This window comes from Fragaria vesca, linkage group LG3, assembly GCF_000184155.1.
Source record: "Fragaria vesca subsp. vesca linkage group LG3, FraVesHawaii_1.0, whole genome shotgun sequence".
NCBI lineage: Eukaryota > Viridiplantae > Streptophyta > Magnoliopsida > Rosales > Rosaceae > Fragaria > Fragaria vesca.
The window spans coordinates 26,967,964-26,993,978 of record NC_020493.1 but is presented as its reverse complement, the minus strand read 5'-3'; the positions used below and the strand labels follow the sequence as shown (position 1 = coordinate 26,993,978).

The following is a 26,015-nucleotide window of genomic DNA, read 5'->3' as shown; positions in this document are numbered from 1 at the left end:
ACCATAATCCATCGTCACTTATCACACGAAAACGCTCATATCTCCCTCTATATTACGTAGTTTGGTCAAACCTTCCACACAAAAAACTCTCACGTAGATGAGAGGAAACTGCCCATATAAAAATTTTGAGACATTTACCTTCCGACGATAGGGCTCCCCATAAACCCGAATAACGGTAAATAGTAGACACGTTGTGATTCCGATGACTAAAATTCACAAACCAAAATTCGACCGTCAGATATGATCATTATGACGAAAGATGTCTATGGTAAAAAATTCAACTGGATTCGACAACGTTAAGGGCTCGATCGAAACTGTCAACTCTAATCGAAAATAAGAAAACTGCATTTTCAAGCCCTAAACGGACTTGGATGGCCAAAAAGGCCCATACATCATGGCGTTAGCGATGAGTTTGACTCGTAGAGCCGTTACGCTTCCGGAAAGGTATCACAATAGTCAATCAGACACCAAACGCCAAATCTGCAACATAGTGAATAGTAAGGGTAAGTCAACTATCGGCACCGAGACTTTACCGGAATACTGTGATTTTTCAACCGTAGTCGTATTTCACCGTTCTGGTCATATCTTATTTCACGACTTTTTTGCGTTTGAAGGTTCTACGTATAGTTTTTTTTCTCAGATGAGTTGTTGTCTAGATCTGCAAATATAAGGCACTTTAGCCGACGAAATTATATTTTTTCGTCGGCTAAAGTTTAAAAATTTCGTCGGCTAAAGTGGACTTTAGCCGACGAATTTTTTCGTCGGTTAAACTTTTAAAAATTTCGTCGGCTAAACTTTTAAAAATTTCGTCGGCTAAAGTTCACAGACTATTAGCCGACGAAAAAAATTATTCAGCCGATGAAATATTACTTTCGTCGGCTAAAGTTGACCATAGCCGACGAAAATTTTAAATTAGCCGACGAAAAAAAATTCGTCGGCTAAAGTCCACTTTAGCCGACGAAAAAAAAATTCGTCGGCCTGGTTTTTTTATTTTCGTCGGCTAAAGCCTTTCTTCTGGTAGTGTAATACCATGGGCATAATAGATAATGAACCTTCAATACTAGACAGGCACCATGGGCCAATAGTCCACATGTGAGTAATGACTATTAGTACAATTCTACCAACTGGTCTAAGACTAATTAGGTGGACTTGGAACCATGTATCAGTATGTTTTCATCATGGGGACTTGGTTACCATGAAATCTGGGTTTCCCAGACCACATTTCTTCAAAAACAACAACAAAAACACAGGAGATTCATCTACATCATTTATTTATTTTCCCTCAGAGAGGGAGAACCCTTAATGTTCTTGCTAATGAAATGTAATTGACCATTTTAACATAACAGAAAAGTAGCACATTAGCATTATTAGCAGTTTCATTCCTTTATTCCAGAAAATAAATTATGCAAATCCCAAAGCACCTTTCCAACAAAGAAAAAGACGAGCATTTCTAAATTTGTTTGATAGCAAGCACATAAAACAAAAATGTAAACTTTGACCAGCAACTTCCAACTTCTGAACAAGAAGATCCTAGCTAAAACAAAATCAAATACTTTAAACAAAAATAGTACTCCGAAACCAGCTTGGAAAGAAAGAAGAAGCAAACTAAGGAACAGAACATACCAAGATAGCATCCCATGAACAACAGGCAGTACTGCGAAACCCAAGTGTTCTTTCTCATGGTGGATTTCACCCACTGATCTTTTCCTTAAGGATAACCAACCAAAACTAGAGAAAAGAAAAGCCTCCGAATTTCAAAGCCCTCTTCAACTTCAGAAACCATCTTTGCCTCTGCTGGCGCACAAGGAACCATTAGGAGACACCGCCACGGTGTTCACATAGCCATTGTGGCCCTCGAGGGTGTTCCACGGTCGCGAAAGGCCGAGACGATCTGACGGTTGTCTATGGAGTAGGCGACGGAGAAGACGTCCTTGGTGTGGCTGACGAAGAGGCGAGCGGAGATGCCCTGTGCGAGGTCCCAGAGGCGGAGATCGCCGTCCCAGGAGCCGGAGAGAGCGAATTGGCAGTCGAAGGAGAGGATGACGTCTTGGACAAAATGGGAGTGGCCGGTGAGCCGGCGGCGGGGGACGAGAGAGAGATGGGGCTGTGGTGGCTTACCTTTGGCTAGAGAGCCACTGCAATTTAGGGTTTTCGAGAAAAAGGGGTTGCGGAGAGAAGAGATGGAAATTGAGGGAGGGTGGGGGGAAGGTCGAGTTTCGACTTGATTAGGGTGTCGTGTGGGTAAAATGTCGTTTTTGCCCTTTTTTGGTGGACTTGATGCTGGCCACGTTAGCAAACAGACCGCACCGTGACGGAAATTGGCCTCAGACCTCTCCTTGGTAGCAAAAACAAAGTTTGGGTATCACATTGATAGTTTTTAAAGTCTGAGTACCACTTTGACCGTGCCACTAAAGTTGGGGTACCAGTGCTGTCAAAACTTCTAACATTAATGATATATCATTTTGAACCTGATAGGTAAAACAGAATCAGAGTCAAAACAACCACAACTTGGAACCATCCTACTATCACGAAAAAACACCCACAGTAGAATTAACGGAAGGAGTATGAACAAACAGGATCAACCAAATTGAAATGAATTTTAGCATCAATCACAATCCCACAAATCCGTACAGAATTAAAAAAAATCCAAACAAGTTTAAGTCCAAGAGAAAGAGTACCTAGACTCCATTTCAAGCAGCGCGTAGGAAGAGGACGATGAAGTTGGAGAAAGAAGCGGGTAACCTCCACGCGCCGAACCGGAGCGTTAAATAGAGCAGCCGGTTCAATGCGTTTGCGCGCGAATTTCAAGGTAGTGATAGACTGGGCCTTACTTTGGGTGGTTGGTTTTCAATGTTGGAAGTACAGTCTTGTTGTTCTTCACAGTTTCCTTGCTTTCTACCTTCCTTCAATTATTCTTCTCGACAAACTTTGACAAGTGTGAAACATTGCACATCAGCAGAACCATTTCATATGCTCCCCCATCCACTTAGACTTCCTAAAAAACGAAAAAAAGAAGCTAAATCAATAAAAAATCAGCATCAGGAATTCTAAAGCCAATGTTTACTAAAATGAAAAATATAGAAGAAAAGACAATTTAAGTGATGACACAGCATCATACCTGCGACCTAAAAACTCGTACAGTTGTGGATCACTGAGTTGGACTGGGTTCCTGCTGCCAAAGTAGTCAGAAGCGGAGGTTGAAAATGAAAACTGGTTCCGGCTTTCCAAGTCTTCAAAGAGATCGGAAGAGATTGAAAATGAAAATTGGGGGCAATCCACCACCACCAGGTGTTCCAATGAAGGACACTCAATATCAACAGTAGTAGCACTTGGACCATACAACATAGGAAGATTCATCAAAACCAAGTTCTTCAGGTTTGGTAGAACCGTCTTATCTTTGTTCACTGCTTCCGTTACTCTTTCCAACAAAGGACACCCCTCTACAAAAAGGTCTTCCAATTGAACAAGACACTCAGCTACATCAGATGCGAACAGACTTTGCAGCAGCTCGCAATCGTACACGGTCAAGGTTTTAAGACTCCGGAACATTGCACGTGGAGCCGGACCATTACATATGCTTCTTAGTGCTTCTAGAGACAACAAATACATCTCTCTCAGTTTTGATTGTTCTGGCTCACACCCTTCGCATCCAAACACATGTTCCATTTCCTTCATCCAATTCAGATATAGTTTCTCCAGATTTGGTAGTCTCTGTACAAATCTTGATACACTCTTCAAGATAAAACAACATTTCATATGCAATACCTTGAGATTTGAGAGAGACCCAGGTGGTAACTCACCAACACACAACTCCTCCAGGTGGATCAGATCTATCAGATGCAACTCTTCCAAATTCTCAAACACTGGTCTTGTTTCAACTCGTCTTATTGTGTTCATCAACTCTTTCAAGTACACATAAGAATGAAGACGATGCCCAGCAACAGTGAGATGCTTGAGTTTATGTAACCTCCCATGGTCATATTCCATAACAATGTCACTCATCCCTCCGCAGCAGTCATACTCTAGCTTCTCTGTTTTCTCTGTCACCGCTTTGATAAACCAATCAGGTAAGGTACTGATGGTTATTTTACGAAGAAGCAAGGATCTTGATTTACGATCAAACTGATAATCTAGACCACTTGTGCACCCAATATGTATATCAAAGTAAAACCAACCTGGTTCGACCTCGACATTTTTAGGGATGTATTCTGCATTAGGTAAGAAAACCTGCAAAATTTTCAACTTTGATAAACCAGCTAGCTCACCAAAGCCAATATTGATTTCATCTCCTTCTCCCTCAATTGGACTTTCCCAGTTCACAAATCCACAGTTCATCATGTACAATTCTTCTATTCTATGCAGCTTTGATATCACTTCAGATGGAATTGTGACAATACCTCCACCTTCAGAACTCCAGCCATCGATATCCAACATCCTTAGATTGGTCAAATTTCCTATTTCTCTAGACAGCTCCGTAAGAGGATATTGTCTCATACTAAGAATCTCAAGCTTCTTAAGTTTTCCGATTATGGAAATGTCAACTGCTTTCAAGCAAAAATCTAGATGCAGAGCTTGGAGCTTGGTCAGGAGACTGAATGATTGGGGCAGCAATGAAATGTTGGTGCGGCTAAGATCTAAGACTCTTAATTCATTTCGACTTTGGGAAAAGGTCTCTGGGATCTCATTTAAATACCGATTCCCTTGTAGTAATAAAATCTTAAGTTTTGAACCTATCAACTCTTCGGGTAGACTGTGAAGTTCATTCCCCATTAGTGAGATAGCATAGTAGTCTTCATGTGATCGACATGACCAATCCTTAAGACCACATCCAGCTCTCACCAAAAACCCATGGCCATCTTCACATTTTGCAATTCTCATGGCTGTATCCCGGACAACATCGTGCATCCTTACATGTCCATCATATTTACCATCCAAAAGCAAGCTAGAATCTATCAGGTGCTTGACCACTGTGTCAGCTATTGCTCTGGCTTCGTATATTGTGTCGGTGTCTCGAAACAATCCTTTCCCAATTGCATACTTGAACAAGTCTTCTATTGGGATGTCATAGTCTTCTGGAAATAGGCAACACAACAAGAAGCATGATTTGTAGTCCTCATGTTTCAAGTAATCATAGCTTAATTTCAAACATTCGAAAGCTGTGTCATCATGATCAGGGTTGGCCATTTGCGACTTCTTTAATTGTTGAGCTGCTGTTTGCCATTCCGCCAGATCTTTATCTCCAAGTGCCCTTGCAACTGCTATCAGAGCAATGGGTAGACCCCTACATTCTCCAGCAACCTTTCTCGCTACACCCTCAAAAGTGGTTGATTCAAAAGATCTTTTTGTTTTCTTCACAAACATGCTCCAAGAATCTTGTTCTGATAAGATATTGAGAAGAATGCTTGCTTGGCTGTGCATGGAATTACAAACATGCAATTTTCTCGTGGTGATTAGGACTTTAGAATTGCATTTTTTGAGCAGGTCATAGCTGGGAATTCCTATTCTGGACAAATCTATAAACCCCCAAATGTCGTCCAAGAGTATGAGGATATTGTGTTTCCTCATTATCTCTTTATACAATCTAGAGGCTCTTCCACTTTCTGTTAAATTCTCAAAGCCGACCAGCTCTTCTAGTAATGTGTGTTGAATTCTTTCAACGTTGGGGCTTTGGGATACAACAGCCATAACCACATGATGAAAAATCCCATTTTTGCAGGATTGAGCAGCGACATGTTTTACCAGGGTTGTCTTGCCGACTCCGCCCATTCCGTAGACCGCAAGGGCAGTGACGTTGTCATCTTTAAGCTTCTTCATAATCTCACCCATGGATTTTCTTGTTGCTTCATACGCTTCTAAATCTCCGGTGGACATTGTAAACTCAACATCAAAAGGTTGTATTCTTTTGAACACAGAATCCACAATTTTCTCCACAAGTTCTGTATCAGTTCTACAAGGAAGGAATAATTAAGGGTCAAATAACACATCCAAAAGCTGTGAGCATAAATCTCAGATAACTGAAATAGAGTAATCTCATCAAGGTACTTGCTTGAAATTGTTTGAATCCCACCCAGAGAAACTGGCCACTTTGCTCAAAGCATCCTTCCACCGCTGCACCTTTTCTGATGTGTGTCGCCCAGAGCTTTCATGCTTGTTGAAAGCTTCTTCGAAACTCCTCTTCTGGAACCGTACATTAGTAGGCTCGACATTATAGAAAAGTGGAAGAATTCTGTTCTGGTCTTTCATGCACTCACAGATCTTCGCAAGTTCCTCCAAACACCAAGTAGAAGAGGCATAGTTTGGAGAAAGGACAACAATTGCAAACCTTGATTCTTCAATTGCTTTTAGTAGAGTGGGAGATATAGCATCCCCTACTTCAAGATCTCGATCATCCATGAATGTTGCAATTCTTCTCTTGTTATGCAGCTGATCATATAATTGAGAAGTAACTCCCCTCCGAGTGTCAGGACCCCTGAAACTCAAAAAAACATCATACTTGCACGGACGAGCTGTTGATGATGATGATGATTCAGCGGATGAAGGAAGAGATGCAGAGGAGGCCATTGAGACCACTACTTGATTATCTTGTACTGCTGACGATGAAGAAGGAAGAGATGCAGAGGCCTCCATGTCAACCACTACTTGATTATCTTGTGAATTTTCGACCATGTAACTGAACGGACGATTCACTTGAGTCCATATCCACTTAAGAATGGTGATGCAACCGGTCCTCGCCTCCGCCCTCTTTTGGAATTCTGGACAAAAGAAAAAATCTGCGTATAAACTTAGGTTCTTAACATCCAACCAAGAATTCTGCGCGGCAAAACAGTATGAAATTAAGAACAAGTAAACGAAAAAGAGACTAGAACTTACCAGAGAGGGAAGCTAAGAAATCTGTTGATGTATGCTAATTCCATCCACTAAAGAAAACAAAGTAAAAACTAAATCACTCTGCAGACCTGAATTCTCAACAACGTTATTATCAGTGTTGAGATCTTGGAGATTCAAAATCTCTTCTTTAAGATTTGTGGAGTTTCAGAGTGTAAATGGATTTTTTTGCTTTTCCTTTCTCTTTAATCTATCAGCCTAACTATAGGAAGAAAATAAGGCAGGCTTAGAAACAAGAAACTCTGTATGTGATTCTTCAGTTTATAATTTCCATGGATTCTTATCCTGTTTGTACAACATTGAAGAGAGGGGAACAGAAAAATAGTTAATGATACCGTCGTGAGAACTTTTAAATACACACCCCTAATCTCTTAATACACACCTTTATTATTTTATGTTTCTATTGAGATTTTATAGGTAAGCTAAATGACCAAAACATACATCTATTATTAAAAAAAAAATCACGCTAATGGTATTCTTTTCAACGTCTTCTACCTTAAAACTGTCGAACGAACATCTTCTCCACAATTCATACGCATCATAAAACAAAACTCTTGTCTCACTGTTCATCACCTAAATTTTGATCGAGCTACCATAATCACAAGAATTCTCAAGACCTTGTTCAACAATTTTCAACTGAGGTATGTATTCTTCATCTTATTTATTAATTCGGGGGTTGTAGAATTCGAGCTAGAGGTCTCAAGGCTATGAATTAGTCATTGATCATGAGTTGAACGTGAAGGAGAAAGAATGAAATCGTTCGACTTGGTGATGTCGATAGTGAAGGAGAAAGAATGCAGCTTAGTGATTACTAAATTGTCAGAAACATATTGTTTATATAACTAACTATTCATTTGGGTTTTTTTTCTTCTATTTTTATCTGTATCAACTTTAGTTTGATCTTGCAGATCTTATTGTCAAAGTACTGCATCTTTATCATGACATGTTTTATCGAATAACTAGTTATCTATGTTTAATAGCTACTGTACTTCTACAGTTCTACTAGCTTGTGAATTTTGAAAACTTGTATTGGTGATTTGAAGTTAGGATATAACAATAATCAATTGATTATAAATTGAACGATGATAACCAAAAATTTCTAGCAGAAATTAGATGAAATAATATGTACAAACAGGTACCAAATAGTAAACATATATTAATTATATTAAATAATAGAATATTTCTTAAATTAAAGGCATTTTAAGCAGTTTGGGATGTGTATTAAGTATAATACTGAAATGAAAAATTTGATAGGTGGTGTATTAAGTAAAGGGTGTGTATTAAGAGATCGGGGGTGTGTATTTAAAATTTCTCTACCGTCGTTGATACTCTCATAATAAAAAAATAATAATAATAAAATAAAATCTAAAAAAAAGAACCAAACGTAAGCTAATATAAAAAGGGAAACCAATAGCTATATGCAAACAGACTATTTCAATTTGTATCTTGCATGATTAGTACAAGGGTATTAGAAAGGATGTGTACCAACATACAATCAGACAATTTAGGTAGGATTGTACACTGACCATTTACTAGTAAGTACTTTGGTCAAAGGGGTAAGATGGGGGAGGGTAGTCATGTACTTGCATGGTTAAACCTTCAGGAGTATCATTTACCTTTTTTCTACAATTTCAGCATAGAGGTGTAGAATAAAATTGTATACACCCATAATCATCTTTCCATACTTACGATCCACTGTTGCTCTCTACTATTTCATTGAACAGCATCCATGTTCTCATCTAATTTACAATGAATTTAACTTGATGGTTACACACATCAATTCTTGCTTTATTTCTCCTAACTACGATTACTAATAAGGTGCTCTGGGTTGGTATGAAACTGTCAAATGTTACTATCCCCTTCAACTTGACTAGGCGGGGTGATTAATGAGGATTGAACAGGTAATATATGGCCAAATTCCCTTTGCCTATATTCGTTCGAGTCTGTCATTTCTTTTGTTTCCACTTTCCAGATGCTACCGGCTGGAAATAAATAAATCTTATTCACAAAATATAGAAAACAATCTATCAGAGACTGTGACAGCGCAACCGTGCACATGCCTCTATGACTATAATCATGAGTCCATTGTGAATCACGACCCCCTATGTACTCTACATAGGGTTTAGTCATCCAAATAAGCAAGAACACAAAGAATCAAAAGAACAATGAGGGGTGACTTCATTGGTCTGTTTTATGATTCACTTTCTTTTGATATAAGTTGGAGAGTGACAGGAAATACAATGAGCTCATTATAAGCATTGGGAAAGAATCTAATTTACTCGAATGGAAGAATGGTTTTACGTGTGGGATAACAGCAGTTGATGCTTACCAATTACCCCAATATAGGTGTAACTTGACATAATCAATCAACCACTAGACAGTAGACACCGACTCAAATCAAAAGAGTAAAGACTGGTAGAAAAAGGTGAACATACCTAGGCATTATTCTTATCATCTCATCTCTTCACTCTTGCAAAGTTTATGGGATGGCTGCAGCTGGAATCTCTCTGGAGTTTGGAAGTTTTTTCCGCAAGATGATACATCAACACATTAGTTAGATCAATCAACTTTGTGGCTTCAGCTTGATCAACAACCTTTGGAATATATTGACATATGAGTGAAACTTATGTGGCAAAACTATGTAATCCAGATACATAAAATGCCAGTAGAAAATTGATTAAGGTGAATGACCATGACGAGTGAAATATGTGCAGAAATGAGTTCTGTTGATTTAGCAACATGATAAGTCTGTGTAACACTCAAATATATAATGCAAAGCTCATCAAAGCACCGTAAGTATCTTTGTTGAAGGAGTTAAGACAGGGGAGGTTAATCAGGTACTGGCTAACTTTAGGAGCATTTACCATGTTTCTACAATTTCAGCATAGAGGTGTACAACCAAATTTACAGCAATGATCATCTTTCCACACTTCAGATCATAACTCTATTGCTCTCTAATCTTTCATTGAACAACGTTCATAATTGTGTCTACATTACAATGAATTCAACCTGATGGTTACACACAGCAATTCTTGCTTTTATTTCTGCCAAACTAAATGCATCTTTCATCTTCAAATCATGAAACCATACTTGCGTGCATCTATGTATCAATTTGAATGACATAGTTTGCAGAACCCTACATTCTGTGATAAATTGATAAAATATGGACATCATGTATCATTGTGGGGTCAGCTAACTAAGCAAACTAAAGTCATTTTCTCATTTCTGTTTTTGGTCTTCAGAATAATACAGGACAAGATATGCAACAAGAGAACAAGCAATTGGAACCAAAATGCTCAGAGCTACCAATAATGTTATTACATTGATGAATACTTAATTAGCAATAATTGAGTAGTTAGGTTGACTATAGTTCAACAAAATTACCTTTGTTTTGGGTTCCTCAACATTTGTGCCTTCATAGAAAGGAAAACTATGGCAACATGGACACCAGATCTGCGAGCCCATGAAAAAAGCAAATGTCCGAAAGTTAAAATCTTGAGCTCATACAAAAGAGGCAAATCAATGATGCGAGGATTGAGAGCATGAATGTATTGTTTATCAATTTAGAGGTAACAAATGAATATTCCACGAAACTAAGCCAAAGAGGGCCAAAGAGTTCTCTTGAAGGTTTGAGAAAAAAAAACACCAGCATGATTTAGAAAGTACAAATTCTACAGTGAAACTCAAATACAAACTCAAATATCTTGGTAGCAATATATACAACCTTGGATTTGTTTTAACTTACAAAACACGTGTCCAATTTAAAAAATGGAGCACTGCCGATATAAAATCCAGAAGCCAACAAAATACAAAACATATAAGTATCAAACAATTCTATCCCCTTGATTCTCAGCTCTTTGTAATCGACAAGAAAAGCTAGCAACCAGAAGACCACCTAGGATACATGAACACTCCTATCCTCTCCCAGTCTCACATCAACCAATTGAAATTAAGTTTAGTATCCCCAAATAACAATACGTGAGTTAAACCAAACCACTAATCATCAATCACAATCCCACAAAACGGTACAGTAAAGATTTCAACTTTTTCACAATCTTTATAACAAAAGAAATGTTCTGCAGAACTAATTTCCAATGGTAGTACAGAAACAATTACAAGTTTGAACAGAAGTTACAAAAGACATCGGTGTACAGAACAGAAGTTACCAGAAAATAAAATGCATTACAAAAGACGAAGAGAATGAAAAGCAAATTACAGAAGCAATGATCGAAATCAGACAAACACTAGTTTGAAGAAAACTATCTATGTAGCAAGAATCCGCTCGAATATTATCCTAAGCACAACCAACTAACTAGAATACATGTGACTCAGTAATACCACAAATATTATTTAAGATGATTCATAAGAAGCATGTTTCTGAAGAGAAAATAATCAAGAAGCTTCTTCTATATGAGTTGGAATTTCACAGTAAAGGCTGAATTTCCAAATGATTGTAGAGAAAAAAGAGAACCCTTTAGAATTGAGCCATTTTCACAGATACGACAAAGCATCAAAAATCAGATATGTAAGTTAAGTGAGAGTAGTAACTAGTAAGTACCTAGTTGATCAGCAGGGGACAACAGGGCTTAGAAACCAGAGCGTCATCAAAAGCAGCCACTTAGCCACTGGGCAAAGTTGTTCATGCGTCTAGAGTTTGATGGACTGGGCCATTGCAGTGGTAGGACTCCATGAGCGGACCAACCCATGTAGGTGGGCCTAAATTGGAAGGGACTTGAAAAGTTGGGATCAAAGCACAAAACAATTATGATCTTTGATAGGAAAACAAATTGTTTCAGTACATGAAATGATGACACAAACGACTTTAATATTAAAGAAAGGGTTTGGTTTTGGACTGAAACTGCTAGAGAACATAAGCCTGGACACCCCAGTCACTATAGACTTTGAAGGTATTTTGTTTCAGTGAATCTCACAAAACCAATCTATGAAAATTGAAGGTATACTCTTACTCAGAACCAAAAACTGATATGATCACGAAACCCAAAATACAATCAAAACCAATATAAGAATATAAAGAGCCAGATGATCACAAAACACAAAATACCATCAAACCAATCTATCCCACCAGATTATGTAAACCTCGAAACCAATAGAAAAACGAGAACTCAATCAAGTTCTGTTTTTGTATCGAAATTTGTAAAGTTTCAAATGACAGTAAAAAAGTGAGTAGTAAGAGGAAATTGCCGGAGTTTCAAATGAGAGGACGAACGAGACAGCCGCAGGCTTCATAGTGAAGCGAGTGACCTCCACGCGCGGAATCGGAGCGTTTGAGTAGTGCTTCTGCGCGGTCTTTTCTCGGTTTGGCACTTGGCACTTTTGATATGACAAGGACTCCAAGTTGGTCGGTCTAATCCGACCCATGTAGTTGGGCCTTGCTTATAGTTAACCCGACCCATGTACTTGTTTATAGGTTTTATCATTGGCCCGTGTCTAACATTCTTTCAGATATATTTTTTTTATAGATTTATTATATAATTCACACACTTCATATGTCGGTAGGTTTTTTGAACTCATGACATCAATGTTGTTGGTTAGTTACATAACAACCATGTCACAGCTGACCACACTAGTCATTCAAGGTTCTTTAACTTAATCAATGTAAGTTGTTATGCGATGTTTAAGTTTTCTCATCTATTCGAGTTATCTCTATATCAACGCAAATCTAATTCGTAATGTAAGTTGTTATGCGATGTTTTAGTTTTCTCATCTATTCGAGTTATCTCTATATCAACGCAAATCTAATTCGTAGGCAAAATTCTTGCTCTTTTAGCCCTGATCAAAGCTTATATTGAGTTTTGTAGACTTTTCCCACATACACATGGAAAGAGTTCGAGTCTTACCCTCTATAAGATACTTAGGAGTTGGGACATTTGATATTGAAACTTGAAACATGACGATGTGTTATTGCAATTCGGGTTTTTGGATCAACTTAAATGAGTGTGTTTAAGACCCGACCCATGATGTTGGGCCAAGCCACTTAGCATTTGTTTTAGGCCCAAAAATCTGTTTTGAACCACAGCGGCACACTGGTCATTCAATTTTACTCATTTTGAAGAATTTACTCGACTAATAAATGGGTAATTAACTAATTACTTTCTGTATTTCCAACGAGCCAGCTGTGTTGGTTTTGGTTTATTGAAATTTTATAAACAAAGACAAACTGGAAGAGAGTGAATATATTACTACAGTTCAAAAGCTGTGTTTCGTTTCATATGAGTGACTGCAGAGCTGCTTTCATTTGCGTTGTTTGGCCAATCTCTTAACTCCCAAACCATCTTTTACCAAAGAATCCATGGCCATCATCACGCAGTTATCAGTTATGTAGAAAACTTCATCATGTTTTCTGAGTAAATTCAACAATATTCATAAGCTTTTCTATGTAGATAATAAGCATCTTTTGAGGAGAACACATAACCACCTACGAAACATGCTCTTGCTGTCACTGAAGAAAAAATTGATAATGAAACATAATGGCAAGCAACAGATCAAACAGTGTGCAGATACTGTTGAAAAGCATCATGAAGCCATTAAATTACTTTACAACTACATGGGAAATATTGTTGATAACAGAAGTAAAACAGAACAAGAACTGTTTTGATTATGTGATGGAATGAAAGAGCATATAGTTCTTTCTCAAAAAAAGAAAGAGCATATAATTACCGCTGAGCATCTCTTTCTTATGCCTTTCCCTGCATCAGCTCTCTTAAAGCTTATGCATATCCTCCCATCTGATCAAATATGAAACGAAAAAGAAAGTACATAATTAGCTATATTCAAGTGCTTCAACATATCAGGGTAACAGTACAAAAAGTTCAAAGCAAAAGGCAGCAATGCAACAGTACCATGATAAGTAAATTGATGAGCTGAAATAAGAATGCCTAAATATACATATTACTTTGTAATATACTAATATTAACAGACAACCTATTCACAAAATTTCTGTATTCAATTTATCTTTGTTTACACATCCATCATCTAGGTAGTGTCCATTAATTTGTTGGTCAATAAGCTAGTTGACTACTGAAAGAGAATTTCAAAATATTGTGAATGTGTGATCATGCTAAATGGTAACAAAGGGAACTTTAAGGTTCAAAATGACAAGCTAGTTAAGATTATGTTGGTGTGAGTTACATGAGTTTTGATGCACCAAGTAGATTTATTGGTGCATATATAATCCAGCTAGATATAAGCTCAAGCTCAAGATGTGTTATAGGAGTAGCCAAATATGTCTTTGGATTTTATGGCATGGCTTGAATAGAAAAGAAGAAATAAGGACAGCATGATAATTGACAATATATATAAGACAAATGAAGGTAATGACACAGAGACATACCTTTTTGCTAGAGAATTCAAATGCTGTTGATCATTGAGTATAACAGAAGCAGAAGCAGTGTTTTTGAACTGGGGGCACTCATCCACGTACAAGTATTCCAATAGAGGGCACTCGATACCCATAGAACCATTTTCAGTGCAGAACCATGTTAGCTCTGAAAGATTTATCATAGCTAATTTCTTCAATTGTGGAAAAAAGATATATCTGTCGAAGCTGTTGCTTGCTTCAATAACTCTAGCCAAGTTGGGGCAGCGCTCTATAGAGAGGTCTTCCAATTGCACAAGAGACTGAGCTACATCAAATGGGAATAGAATTTTCAGTTTTGTACACTTGCAGACTGCCAAAACTTTAAGATTCCCAAAGACTGCACGGGGAGCGGGACCATTCCAGATGCTTATGAGTTCGAACAGAGCACACAATCTCATCTCACTCAATTTTGTCAAAAGAATCGTTCCGAGGTCAAGCCCTTCAGATCCAAACAAATACTTCATGTGTTCCATATTTACACAAAATATGGTTTCTAGATTTGTTAGTCTCTGCAACAATTTTGGTGGCAAAAGTGCATTTACCAAGTTACGACAAGTTTGCACTTTCAACAACTTAAGCTTGCATAGAGACCCAACTGGCAATTCGCCAACACATAACTCTTTGAGGCATTGCAAGTGAAGGAGATGTAACTCCTCCAAGCTCTCGAACACAGGTTTACTTGGATCCCAAGTTGTTGCATCTATCAACCCTTCCAAGTTCTCATGGCACCCAATTAAAGAGAGATGTTTCAGCCCATGTAATCTCCCATGCTCATATTCCTCAAGAATGTTGTTTAATCCCTTACCCTCTCTGTACTCTAGTCTTTCTGCTTTCTCGGTCACTATGTTGATAAACCAATCCGATAAGCCATTGATTGTTCTGTCAAGAGTCAAGGTTCTTGAAGGTTGCTCATTTGAAGAAAGCATCAACTCTGATGAGAAATATCTGCTGATGCATATGTCAAATTTTATCCAATTTAGCTCAAAGTTCCCAATATCTATGGGTAAGCAAGCGGCATCAGATATGTAAACCTTCAAAATGTTTAGATGGGACAAGCCAATTATCTCATCAAAGTCGGCATTTGTTTCTCCTACTGCTTCCTCGACTTTACTTCCCCAATCACCAAATTCACATCTCATATACAATTCTTCCAGTCTATACAACCTCGATATCACTTTAGATGGAATTTTGTGAACACGTCCACCAGTGACATCCAGCATCCTTAGGCTGGTCAAATTTCCTATCTCTTTCGGCAAATCCTTATGAGGAAATTTTCTCAAACTAAGAATCTCAACTTTCTTCAGCTTCCCAAGTACGGATATGTCAGTTATTCTATTACAACAATCCAAATGCAAGGCTTGGAGGTTGGTGAGGAGATTGAATGAAGAGGGTAGTACTGAAATACCAGTATAGCTAAGATCAAAGACCCTTAGTGCATTTGGACTTTGAAAAAAAGTTTCTGGAATTTCAGATATACCATCATTATTTTGCAGCAGTAAAATTTGGAGTTCAGAACATACCAAAGTTTCAGGAAGCTTGTTAAGATTGTTCCCCATTAGTGAGATTGCCGAGTAGCCTTCATGAGCATCCATTGGCCAATCCTTCAAATCACAACCAGCTTTTATGAAAAAAGCATGACCTTCTTCAGACAACGCAAAAGACATGGCCACATTTCGGATCTCACAATGCATTTTTATGCATCCTTTCTTGCCATCCAAAAGCAACCCTGAAGCTTGAAGGTATGCTATCAAAGAATGTGCTCTGGCTCTAGCTTCTTGCAGCGTGTCAGAATAGTGAAGCAAACCTTTTCCAATGCTGTACTTCAACAATTTTTCAATTGGAATATCATAATCTTCTGGAAACATGCAGCAAAGCAAGAAAAATGACTTGGCATCATCAAATCTCAAGGTATTATAGGTTAATTGTATCCTTTTAAACGTATCTCTCTCATCCTTATTAGTGGGAACAAGTTGAGATGCATTTACTTCACGAGCTGCTTTTTGCAATTCATCATCATTATCTGACATATCTCCAAATGCCTTTGAAACTGCTGTATTCCATTCTGCCATGTATTTATGTCCAAATGCCTTTGCAGCCTGTTCCAATACACTTGGGAGACCAGCGCATTGCCCAACTACGCTCCTCTCCTCATCATAGGAATCGGTAGATCCATGAAAAGGCTTTCTCGACTTCTTCATGAATAGCTTCAAAGAATCTTCCTCTGATAGGATATTGAGAGGAATAGGTTCTTGGCACCCCATAGAATGACAAAGATTCCTGATCCTTGTGGTGAGTAGGACCTTGGAATTGCATCTTTGAAGCTCGTCATAGCTAGGAATTCCAATGCTTGACAAATCTATTTTCTCCCAAATGTCATCCAAGATAATTAGGATCCTCCTTCCTCCCATGATCCTCTCCTTCAATCTGCTGGCTCTTTCTAATTCTTCATCCTCCACCAATTCCACTCCCAGCTGATTTACCAATGCCCCTTGAATTTTTTTCAAATCAGGGTTTCGTGATATAACGGCTATAACAACATGATCGAAAAGCCCATTTCTTTTGGCTTGTGCACCGACATGTTTCACCATGGCTGTCTTGCCAACGCCTCCTCTTCCATACACTCCAATGGCGGTGATCTTATCATCCTTCAGCATCTTGTTAACCTCAACCATGGCTTCTCTTGTTGCTTCAAATTCTTCAAAATCTCCCCTTGGTACTTGAAGTACTTCTTTGAGCACAACTTTCACAATGTCTTCAACTAGTTCCCTTTCAGATCTGCATTGAAAAGGGTCAACTATATTAGGCAACAAGTGAATGCAAACGTACAGACAACAACTTTTGTAATATTAGAAACCATACTTGTGGTTCTTTGAATCCCACCCAGAGAGATTTCCCACTTTTGTTAAATCAGCTCTCCACTGCTTCACCTTCTCTATGTCATGTCTCGCCTTGCTTTCATGCTTTGTTAAGGCCACTTCATAACTATTCTTTTGATATCGTACATCACAGGGATCCACATGATAAAAAATTGGCAGGATTGTATCCTTGCCTTCCATGCATTGAAAGATCTTTGTAAGTTCATCTAAACACCATGCAGAAAAAGCATAGTGCTCTGACAGAACAATGATCGCAAACCTTGATTCTTCAATTGCCGTCACCAGGCTTTGAGAAATAACCTTCCCTTTCTTAAGTAGTTCATCATCCTTAAATGTTCTAATCATTTTTGTGGTTTGCAATTCATGGTATAAATGGGAGAGGAAACCCTTGCGAGTATCTTCACCCCTAAAACTTAAAAACACATCATGCTTCCACTGAGGAGCTGGTTCACCTGAACCTCAAAAATTGGAAAAATAAAATAAAAATAGGTCTCAAGAACAGTCAAGAAACAAAAGGGAAACCACATCGAAAAACAGACAAGAAGACATAGAGATAAGAAACAGAGTAACTCACAGTGTCCATTGGTGGCTTGTGTTGTTGCTTCAACTGGTTCAAAATCTTCAGTCAACTTTGGTATTGTAGGCTCAGTTTCACTAGTAGCTCGTATTCTTAATTTAACTACTTCATTTGACTCTGACATTGCAGGCTCAATTTCGATAGTAGCATCGCTGAAGATTTCTTCCACCTCATAAGATTGCTCAGGTGAAGCAGTCTCTGTCTCATTTCCATCATCACTTGCCACAACTGTGGTGAGATTAGGCAGAACAGCATCAGCGTCCGAAAAAAGTACCTGATACAGATTTGAGCATACATTCAACTCCTAAAGTTCTGAACAGGAGAACCACATAAGGCTAACAACAACATACCTCTGATCTGAAGTCTTTTGAGAACTGTTCCTTGGCATCCCAAAGAATATCAATATCTTCACGGCTGAGCATCAATATATTTGACCTTACAAATGCTGTGTGAAACATAACTCTGAACATCATCTCCTCATGAACCTGATCTTCATACAGGTGGATACACTCGACTACCACATCCCCTTGAACACAACAACAGATATCCATTTTCACCAGCACACACTCTGCCTGCGATTAGGATTCATAAGAATGCTTCAAAACATTTTATATATCCAATTGAGTTGCAAGAAGTCGACATTACCTGTGAATAGTGGCGAGTATTGTTTTTAGTCTTTAAATTTGAAAAGAGAAGCTTAGAACTTCTGTCAGCCGGTGTTGAAGGGTCTTGACCATAAACTCGTATGAAGGGCCTGCAACCTTTTCTGTCATCAAAAAGTGGAAGGTTTCTAAGTATCAGACAATCCAAAAATAGAGGTGTATCTGATGGAAGCCAATCAGCACCCGGATTTCTTCGTGAAATATACTGAAGATATCTAAGCTGCGAAGGTTGTGGGTTTATAGAAGCCAACAGATGGAGAAGCTCTTTTGGAGCCTGCTTGTAAACCAGATCAAGAGTCTTCTGCTCCCCTGTGTAAGTTTTACGGTATAGCAAAAGAGCTGCAAGCATAAAGGCAAGCACGGGCCATCCTCCTCTTTCACAGTGCATCAGCAGTACATTCTGTTGTCCCGCCAATGACAACCAACCTTCACTTGATCGAAGAAAGTGATGAATCATCTCCAGTGGCAGCAGTGGACAATTCTCATATTGCCGAGGGTAATCCATAACTGTCATGTCATACTGGGACAACACATCTGAAATTTGGCTCCGTTTATCCCCTTCTCTGAAGTTAAACACCATGAAAGAAGCATCAGGGAAGTAGTCCTGTAGCTGGGCTGTAATGCCACCCAAGTACACTTTGTACTCATCTTCTTCCAACACATCGGTGGAGAAGCAGCAGTCAAAAACTGCATAAAAGGAGAAGCGAAAATGAAAAGCAATCCCATTAACACTAAGAAGTACTAATGAGAATAATTTGGCGATACAAAATTTATAGTGTGAGAACAAGAAATTTCCATGACACAAAAATGTCTACATGTTTCCAAACAGTTTTCGTACTCCTACATCACCAAACAGAAGCCTCTGCATTGAATCCAAGTGTAGAAAATCTATATCGCAGTTTCGACATTTCAGCTCCTGGTTCTACCTACTGATTTTACTTATCTTATCAAAAAAAAAAAAAAAGACCTTTCTGCTTCTTACTAAAAGGTTTCTTTCTCAATTCAGCTCAATTCTAACACCAATCACATGATCAGAGTGCAATAAAGAAATTCAATTTTTTCTTGCAACTCTACAGCTGCTTTCATATTCGGTATGATCATCATTACAATAGAAGCAAAAAGAAATACAAAAACGGTGACATACCGTAAACCCGTTGAGAAATCTCTAGAAGCCGATCCGGCGGCTTCCGATTAAAGAACCTTCTGAAAAGCGCCATCGGCAGGTGGCGCTGTTTCTTCCACAATCGGATCCAAGACGATAAGTCAACGAAGCTCCAACTGGATCACAGCTCCGATCCCCTGAAAGAGATGCAAGAGAGATTATCTATTTAAGTGACCCCGACAACATGAGCAAACGTTTTTCTTTGTTTATTCAAATTAGTTGCAAACAAAATACTTGGTTGACTCAAGCATGCTGAAATTTAGCCAATATAAAACAAGAATATTCTGTAAAAAAAAATTTTAGCTTATCAAAATATCCCATCGTAAGTTAAATTTTAGCCAAATTTATAGTCTTTTGGCTTTAAAAAACACTCATGCCATAAGCTAAATTCAAAGGTAAAGTCAAATCTAATTCTTTTGTCATATATATGTAATGTTATATTTCTATGCATATTTTTTTTTTCTCATATATATATAAATATATATATAATATTAAAAATAATTTGAAACTACAAATATTGAGAATGACATAATCTTATTCCTTAATAAATATACGATAATTAAAAGATACAACCAACGAAAATTTAAAAAAAATAGCACGACAAATATATTTGAAAACAAGATATTTATTTGAAAATAAACATTTATCGATTACGATTTCAAACTTATGTTCTTCCATATCGCTGTCAAATATGCTCAATTAAAACATCTCGAAGTTCATAATGAGTTTTCTTATCTTTAATTTTCCTATGGCGATCGAGAAATTGGCTAAATCTTGTTGTTTCGTCAACCATCATCTTACAGTAAGGGCGGGTGCTTCATTAAAGTCTTTAATCGGAGCCGATAAATCTCGTTCATCCTCGATAATCATGTTGTGCATTATGATGCATGTAGTCATTATATCATGTAAGACACGTTTATCCCAAAATCGTGTTGGTCCTTTAATAATTGTCCACCGTGATTGAAGAACTCCAATTGCACGCTCCACGTCCTTCCTATATGATTCCTGCTTTGTGGCAAACAAAGTTTTCTTCCAACCTTGTGGATCATGTATAGTTTGGACAAGTGTGGACCATTTAGGATATATACCGTCGGCTAGATAATAACCAACATTATAATTCTTTCCCATAATTGTATAATTTAGGAATGAGTCTTTATGAATGACCTTTTGGATATGGAAAAGATAAAGACTATGGAGGAAGTGGAGGTACCAAAACAAATGATGGACATGGAGGACTGTAACGAAAGCGGTGGAGTACCAAATTATTGTTGATAGTTATTATAATATGGGTTTTTTTATTGAAAAATAATATGTGTTTTTAATAAGTCTAGCATTTTATGTTAGTTATTTCGTTATGTTGTAACTTAGTTAAATCTAGCATTTTGTGTTGTTTACGTTTTAATAAGTGTGTAATAACCTTTTTACATGAATAAGCTATGTACTTTTTTTAATTCAATAATTAATCAAGTATATGATTTTATTTAAATATATTAGATATAAGGCTTATATGAAACGTCTCGTCGAGATATTCGCAATGGTAAAAAAATAAAATAGAAACAAGTTTTTAATTATGTAGTTGTGAGGGATTACAGATTTTTAGTTCAAATTTAAAAAGGATACAAAATGAAATAAGATGGTAGCTAGAAGGGCAGATCTGGAAAAAAAATAAAACTGAATAAAATATTATTTGGCTTTATCTTATGGAAATCGAAGGCCAAATTTTGCTTACCAAATAGCTTAGGCTAAATTTTTTACCTTGAAAATTGAAATTTAGCTTAAACATAGGCTAAATTTGGTTTTTTAACCTATGGTGAGAGATGGTCTAAAGTCGTCTTTCCCACATTTCACTACTTTTTATATAAAATAAAAAATAAAAAATTTATTCTTGTCCTTCCCGCCATGAAATGAAGTCTTTGTAGTTTGTATTATTTCCTATCAAAACCAATTTCCTCAACCATTCTTAAAATAAATAAGGAAATAAAAATAAATAAAATAAGAAAGTAGAATTAATGAAGATCTACTAAGCTAGCATGATTAGAGTATGAATAGATTTTCCAGTTTCTTGGTGGCAAAAAGTTAAGAACACAAGCCAACACGTATAGTAATTGGAAAAAGAGAAAATTTTAAGAACAGTACATGAACTTTACTCCACTGAGAATTATGGTTGCTCAACATCCGAAACTATCACATACGTACATGAATTATTAAAACCGACCCAATATGAGTACACACCGTCATCTCAACCGTTAGTTTTGGTGATCTCCGTTATATTTTTAGGGACAATTTCGTCTCTCCAACATTAAAAAAAATATAATTCGATTAATATGTATAACCATCAATGGAGACACCCTCACCTGTATCGAAAGAATCAAGGATAATATCCCCTTCTTCGTTAGCCAAACCAACTCCCAATTAACCATGGATTTGGATTCCATTTTTGCCCAGACCCTTCCATTATCAAATTAGATAGGTGAAGCTTCTCAACCATTGATGCGCCAAAGGTTTAACAAGATGGAGGAGATACGTCCTCTCAGACACCTGAACACCAATATAACCAACTCTCTTTCCAGAGAAAATTTGGACACACAGATCCTTTTTGCATCTCCATGATTGATGAACCAACATAATTTGCCCAGATATAAACTCTCTTCTTCTCCAACTCCATATTGCCCGATCTCAAAGAGAAAAACAAAGACAACAGTGAAAAGTGAATAGACAAATCCTAAATTAAAGAGGTAGATGATGTAGCCAGAATCGAAGATACAGAGTTGAGGGTTGTGTTGGATCTCGCCAAGCACATGGAGGAAGGAGAAGGCCAAGGGTCGGTGTTGACGACCATGGAGGGGATAGAGATGGAGAACGCTAAATCCTGGTGTCACATCTCGGTTCTTAAATTAAATTACGGTTATTTACTTTTGGTATTACTTTGGTTTTTACCATTTTGAGTAATCGTTTACTATTAAAGGACCCCGGAGTTGACTTTTTGTAGGAAAATTTGTCACACCCCAATTTTTTAAGGATAAAATTTCAAAAACTTAGGCATGATAAAATCCTAAAAATAATCCTAAAACTCTAACATTAAATCCCAAATACCAAACCCAAATACTGGATAAATGAATGTCAATATAAGCCCAACATGGAGTCAAATATTTCCTATCCATTGTTTACATCAACTTGAAATGTCAAGTAAAATGAACCGCTCACTTGGAGCTTAAAAACAACCCAACAATTAAAAATAAACAAAAGAGTCTAACTCTAAGGTGGCAGCTCAACTTCTACATCTCAACCATGTTTAGTTCTCACCTGCAAGATCAAACCCCTACACCATGGAATGGTGCACCGGGTTGAAAGAAACAAACCCGGTAAGCTTTTGCAAGCCTGTATGAGTAGCCTTAAATTCCATAAGCACTCTTGACTAACTAATTAGAACACTTGCATTGATTTAATCCAGTTGAAGGGCACATAAACAATCAATGAGATTAAGGCATATGAAATAAACCAAAAAATTACTGTAAAACAAACAATTGAAAACATAGTAATCCCTGCGCATAGCTTAGTTCAGGTAATTACATTGAGACCAAACAAATATAAAAATAGTGATCCCTGCATAAAACTTAGTTCCGAAAAATCACTAGAAACACTACGAAAATCAATTTAGAATCACAATAATTAAATACGAAACACACCATTAACAAAAGACCATTAGCAATACCAATTGCTTGACTACAAATCTCAACATCAACCACAACATCTACTCAAGATCATCACAAAATCATCTACACAGATTCATCACATAGATCACCACACAGGTCAACACAAGATTATCTACACAGATTCACCACACAGATCACACAAGATTATCTACACAGATTCATCACACAGATCACCACACAGGTCACCACACAGGTCGTCCCCAAACAACGATTACTCTTCTCCAAATAAACTCAAGGTCTTAATCCTAAACATTCCCAAATTACGTGTTCTAACAGCCCACCGATTCTCAACAAAGACACACACTAAAAAAAAAGCCCATAGCCATGAATCCTCCCCAAACCAATTCTTAAAATGAAAAAACATTTTACGACAAATGTGAACCTGTCACATAATTTCACCAAGCACAACAACTTCCATGAACATATATATATATATATATATATATACCATTAACATCAATATAGCTACAATCGGGAATGGCTCAAGAAAATTTATAAATATCAAAAGAACCCTTTTTACTTACCTGTGAACCGTGGACGATCAAGTTCACATGATTTTAAAACAAAACATTTCACTTTCGAGAGCACAATTCCCCAATTAGCAAAATCAACAAAATATGTAAGGAAAATCGGTTCCTACTTGAACCTAAGAAATGTTACTCACCTTAAACAAAACTCCCGCTGCGTCTTCTCTTAGTAATAGGTGAGATGCAAACACGTATCGTCAACCACCTAGAATGGAATCTCCACTTAGTAACAACAAAACAACATAATCCGACTCGAACCAAAACTCAAGTCCTAACCTACAAACTTGCCACTCGAGGCAAAACTTCTCCCTATACCAAGAAAAGGTCGCCTCAACATCCTACACAACCTACAAAACAACTAACCAAATTTTCTAAAACTTGAAATACTCAAAATGGAAACCGAACAAAACCTAGCACCGAGTGGAACCCTAGCATGCATTATCGGTAACCAAAACTTACAAACCACAGATCAACAAGTTCGTATCAACAAGCACTACCTAACCAGCACACCAAACACCATTGACAACACCGAACGCGCCGCCACGCGCCACCGTAGGCGGCGGCGAGTGGCCCCACGCGCCACCCTTCCAACCATAGAATTTGAACAAACCCCCAACATCAAACTTGTAGAATGAAGAGAGAGAAGCATCTTTTATACCTGAGGTAACCGCCAATTCGGTCGGAGCACGCCGGAAAACTCGCCGGAATTTCGAAATCCACCACCGCAACTCTACACCGTGAGTTGAGCTTCAAGACCACCGCAAGTCAAACCAGGACGCCAAGGAGCTTCTATCCCAACCGGTTGCAGGCCACGTCGCCGCTGCCGGAGGTGAGAATTCCGGTCGGGTTGCAAACCGAGTCGTCACCCTCACTGTGGCGCTCGAGTAGCTCCGATCCGCTCGAGTCGTCCTCACTCACCAACACATGGAGGATTGCACCGAGGAGAGGAAGATTTTCCGACCGGTGCCGTCGTCTGGGTCGGCCGGAGTCGGCCGAGAAAATCGGGTCGGGTCGGCTGGAGAACTTTGATACCGAAGGTATCGCAAGAGAGAGAAGAAGGAGAGGGAAATAAATGGGTTCCGGAGAAAATGGAACCCTAAACTTCTTATTTAACCAAGAAATTTCTCATTAAACCATGAACTTCCGCTGACCATAACTTTCTCATACGAAGTCTGTTTTATGTGTGCCATGCGTCTACGAACTCGTATCGTCGTGCTCTACAACTTTCGTGAAGGAAGTTTCTCAAGAAACATAACGAATAAAAAGTCAACTCTATGACCCTTAAAGCAAGTAAAACTGCTTTGGTAAATTATGCGGCTGAACACTTCCGCTCTTCCTTCGAACCTCAAAACCACAACCAAATAAAATTAGAAACCAATATCTAATTTCCGGGGTATTACAAAATTATTTTGGGAAAATTTCTTTAAGGGAGTTGTTGAGGACGTTATTACGAATTTATGGACATGTTATACGTTAAAATCAGAGTTAGCATGAAAAGGTTATTAGATAAAAGGGTAATGTTTGGTTAGTAAAAATGTAAAGATTTTATTGTGTTATGTTTTTGGGGTGTTTTATTTTGGAGCTGGGTTTTAAAATGTTGGGTTGGAACACGTTGGAAAAAGAAAGGAAAAAGCCCCAAGTTTTTCTTCTCCCTCTCTCTTCTCCCCTGAGCTTCTCTCTCCCCGTTGGAATCCCGATCTCTGTCCGACGCCATCCGGCCGAACTGGGCGACCGCTCCGGTCCCAATCGGTCCATTGTCTCCTCCTCTCCATTCCTGGGTAGGTGACGGAACTCCTACAACCACTGTGTGGAGGAAATCGCCACTGGAAGTCCAGCTGCCCTCTCGCCGGAGCTCCCTCCTCCGGCCACCAAAGCCGGCGATTCTTGGCTCTTCTTGTAGCTCTCATCTAGAGTAGTAATCCCTCGAAAGGAATTGGCTCAATTCGATATTGGTAAGGAGAAATGTATAATTGAAGTTCAAGGGTTCTATTTAATGTTTTTGTTTGATTACCCTATCTAAGCTTGGAATTGGGCTTTGTGCTAGTTAGGAAAGTTGCAGAGCGGGTTGAGAGGAAGATGCTGTTAAATTTTGGTAGACTTTGGAGGTCGTTGGAGTCGGCCGCCGGCCGCTGCGGTAAGGGGGCTTTTCAGGGTTTTAAATGTGTTATATTAAGGGGAGTTTAATGATGTGATGTTTGGAATTTTTTGAAGAGTTTTGGATAGGTTTGAGATTTT

General features: G+C 38.1%; 6 protein-coding genes and 1 pseudogene across 7 annotated transcripts; all 7 read right to left on the bottom strand.

Annotated features, from left to right (window-relative positions):
* Positions 1–2,689, bottom strand: part of LOC101315326 — an 8,487-nt pseudogene extending 5,798 nt beyond the window's left edge.
* Positions 2,690–2,884: 195 nt separating this feature from the next.
* On the bottom strand, positions 2,885–3,629 carry LOC101314548. Of its 2 annotated transcripts, none has more exons than XM_004295132.1 (2): positions 3,119–3,629; positions 2,885–2,995 (listed from the first exon to the last, which is right to left on the bottom strand). In XM_004295132.1, the coding sequence occupies exons 1-2, from the start codon at positions 3,607–3,609 to the stop codon at positions 2,953–2,955; spliced, it is 534 nt and encodes a 177-aa protein (XP_004295180.1). In that variant the 5' UTR covers positions 3,610–3,629; the 3' UTR covers positions 2,885–2,952. The 2 variants fall into 2 exon arrangements, with proteins under 2 accessions (XP_004295180.1, XP_004295179.1); XM_004295131.1 differs by having other exon boundaries at positions 2,919–3,016.
* Positions 3,630–3,634: 5 nt separating this feature from the next.
* LOC101315037 (disease resistance protein At4g27190-like) lies at positions 3,635–5,871 on the bottom strand. The gene is made up of 2 exons (XM_004296269.1): positions 3,801–5,871; positions 3,635–3,711 (listed from the first exon to the last, which is right to left on the bottom strand). Exons 1-2 carry the CDS (start codon positions 5,869–5,871, stop codon positions 3,635–3,637), a joined length of 2,148 nt encoding a protein of 715 aa, XP_004296317.1.
* A 4-nt stretch (positions 5,872–5,875) lies between these two features.
* LOC101314260 (TMV resistance protein N-like) lies at positions 5,876–7,142 on the bottom strand. The gene has a single exon (XM_004295130.1). The coding sequence runs from the start codon at positions 6,664–6,666 to the stop codon at positions 6,034–6,036; it is 633 nt and encodes a 210-aa protein (XP_004295178.1). The 5' UTR covers positions 6,667–7,142; the 3' UTR covers positions 5,876–6,033.
* Positions 7,143–13,405: 6,263 nt separating this feature from the next.
* LOC101313966 (probable disease resistance protein At4g27220-like) lies at positions 13,406–15,916 on the bottom strand. Its single transcript, XM_004295129.1, has 2 exons — positions 14,237–15,916; positions 13,406–13,631 (listed from the first exon to the last, which is right to left on the bottom strand). The coding sequence occupies exons 1-2, from the start codon at positions 15,853–15,855 to the stop codon at positions 13,607–13,609; spliced, it is 1,644 nt and encodes a 547-aa protein (XP_004295177.1). The 5' UTR covers positions 15,856–15,916; the 3' UTR covers positions 13,406–13,606.
* Positions 15,917–15,943: 27 nt separating this feature from the next.
* On the bottom strand, positions 15,944–16,851 carry LOC101314739 (probable disease resistance protein At1g61180-like). Its single transcript, XM_004296268.1, has 3 exons — positions 16,729–16,851; positions 16,068–16,677; positions 15,944–15,969 (listed from the first exon to the last, which is right to left on the bottom strand). Exons 1-3 carry the CDS (start codon positions 16,849–16,851, stop codon positions 15,944–15,946), a joined length of 759 nt encoding a protein of 252 aa, XP_004296316.1.
* A 59-nt stretch (positions 16,852–16,910) lies between these two features.
* LOC101314453 (formin-like protein 20-like) lies at positions 16,911–19,595 on the bottom strand. The gene is made up of 7 exons (XM_004296267.1): positions 19,523–19,595; positions 18,362–19,065; positions 18,067–18,288; positions 17,714–17,990; positions 17,123–17,591; positions 16,981–17,038; positions 16,911–16,949 (listed from the first exon to the last, which is right to left on the bottom strand). The coding sequence occupies exons 1-7, from the start codon at positions 19,593–19,595 to the stop codon at positions 16,911–16,913; spliced, it is 1,842 nt and encodes a 613-aa protein (XP_004296315.1).
* Between the last annotated feature and the right edge of the window lie 6,420 nt (positions 19,596–26,015).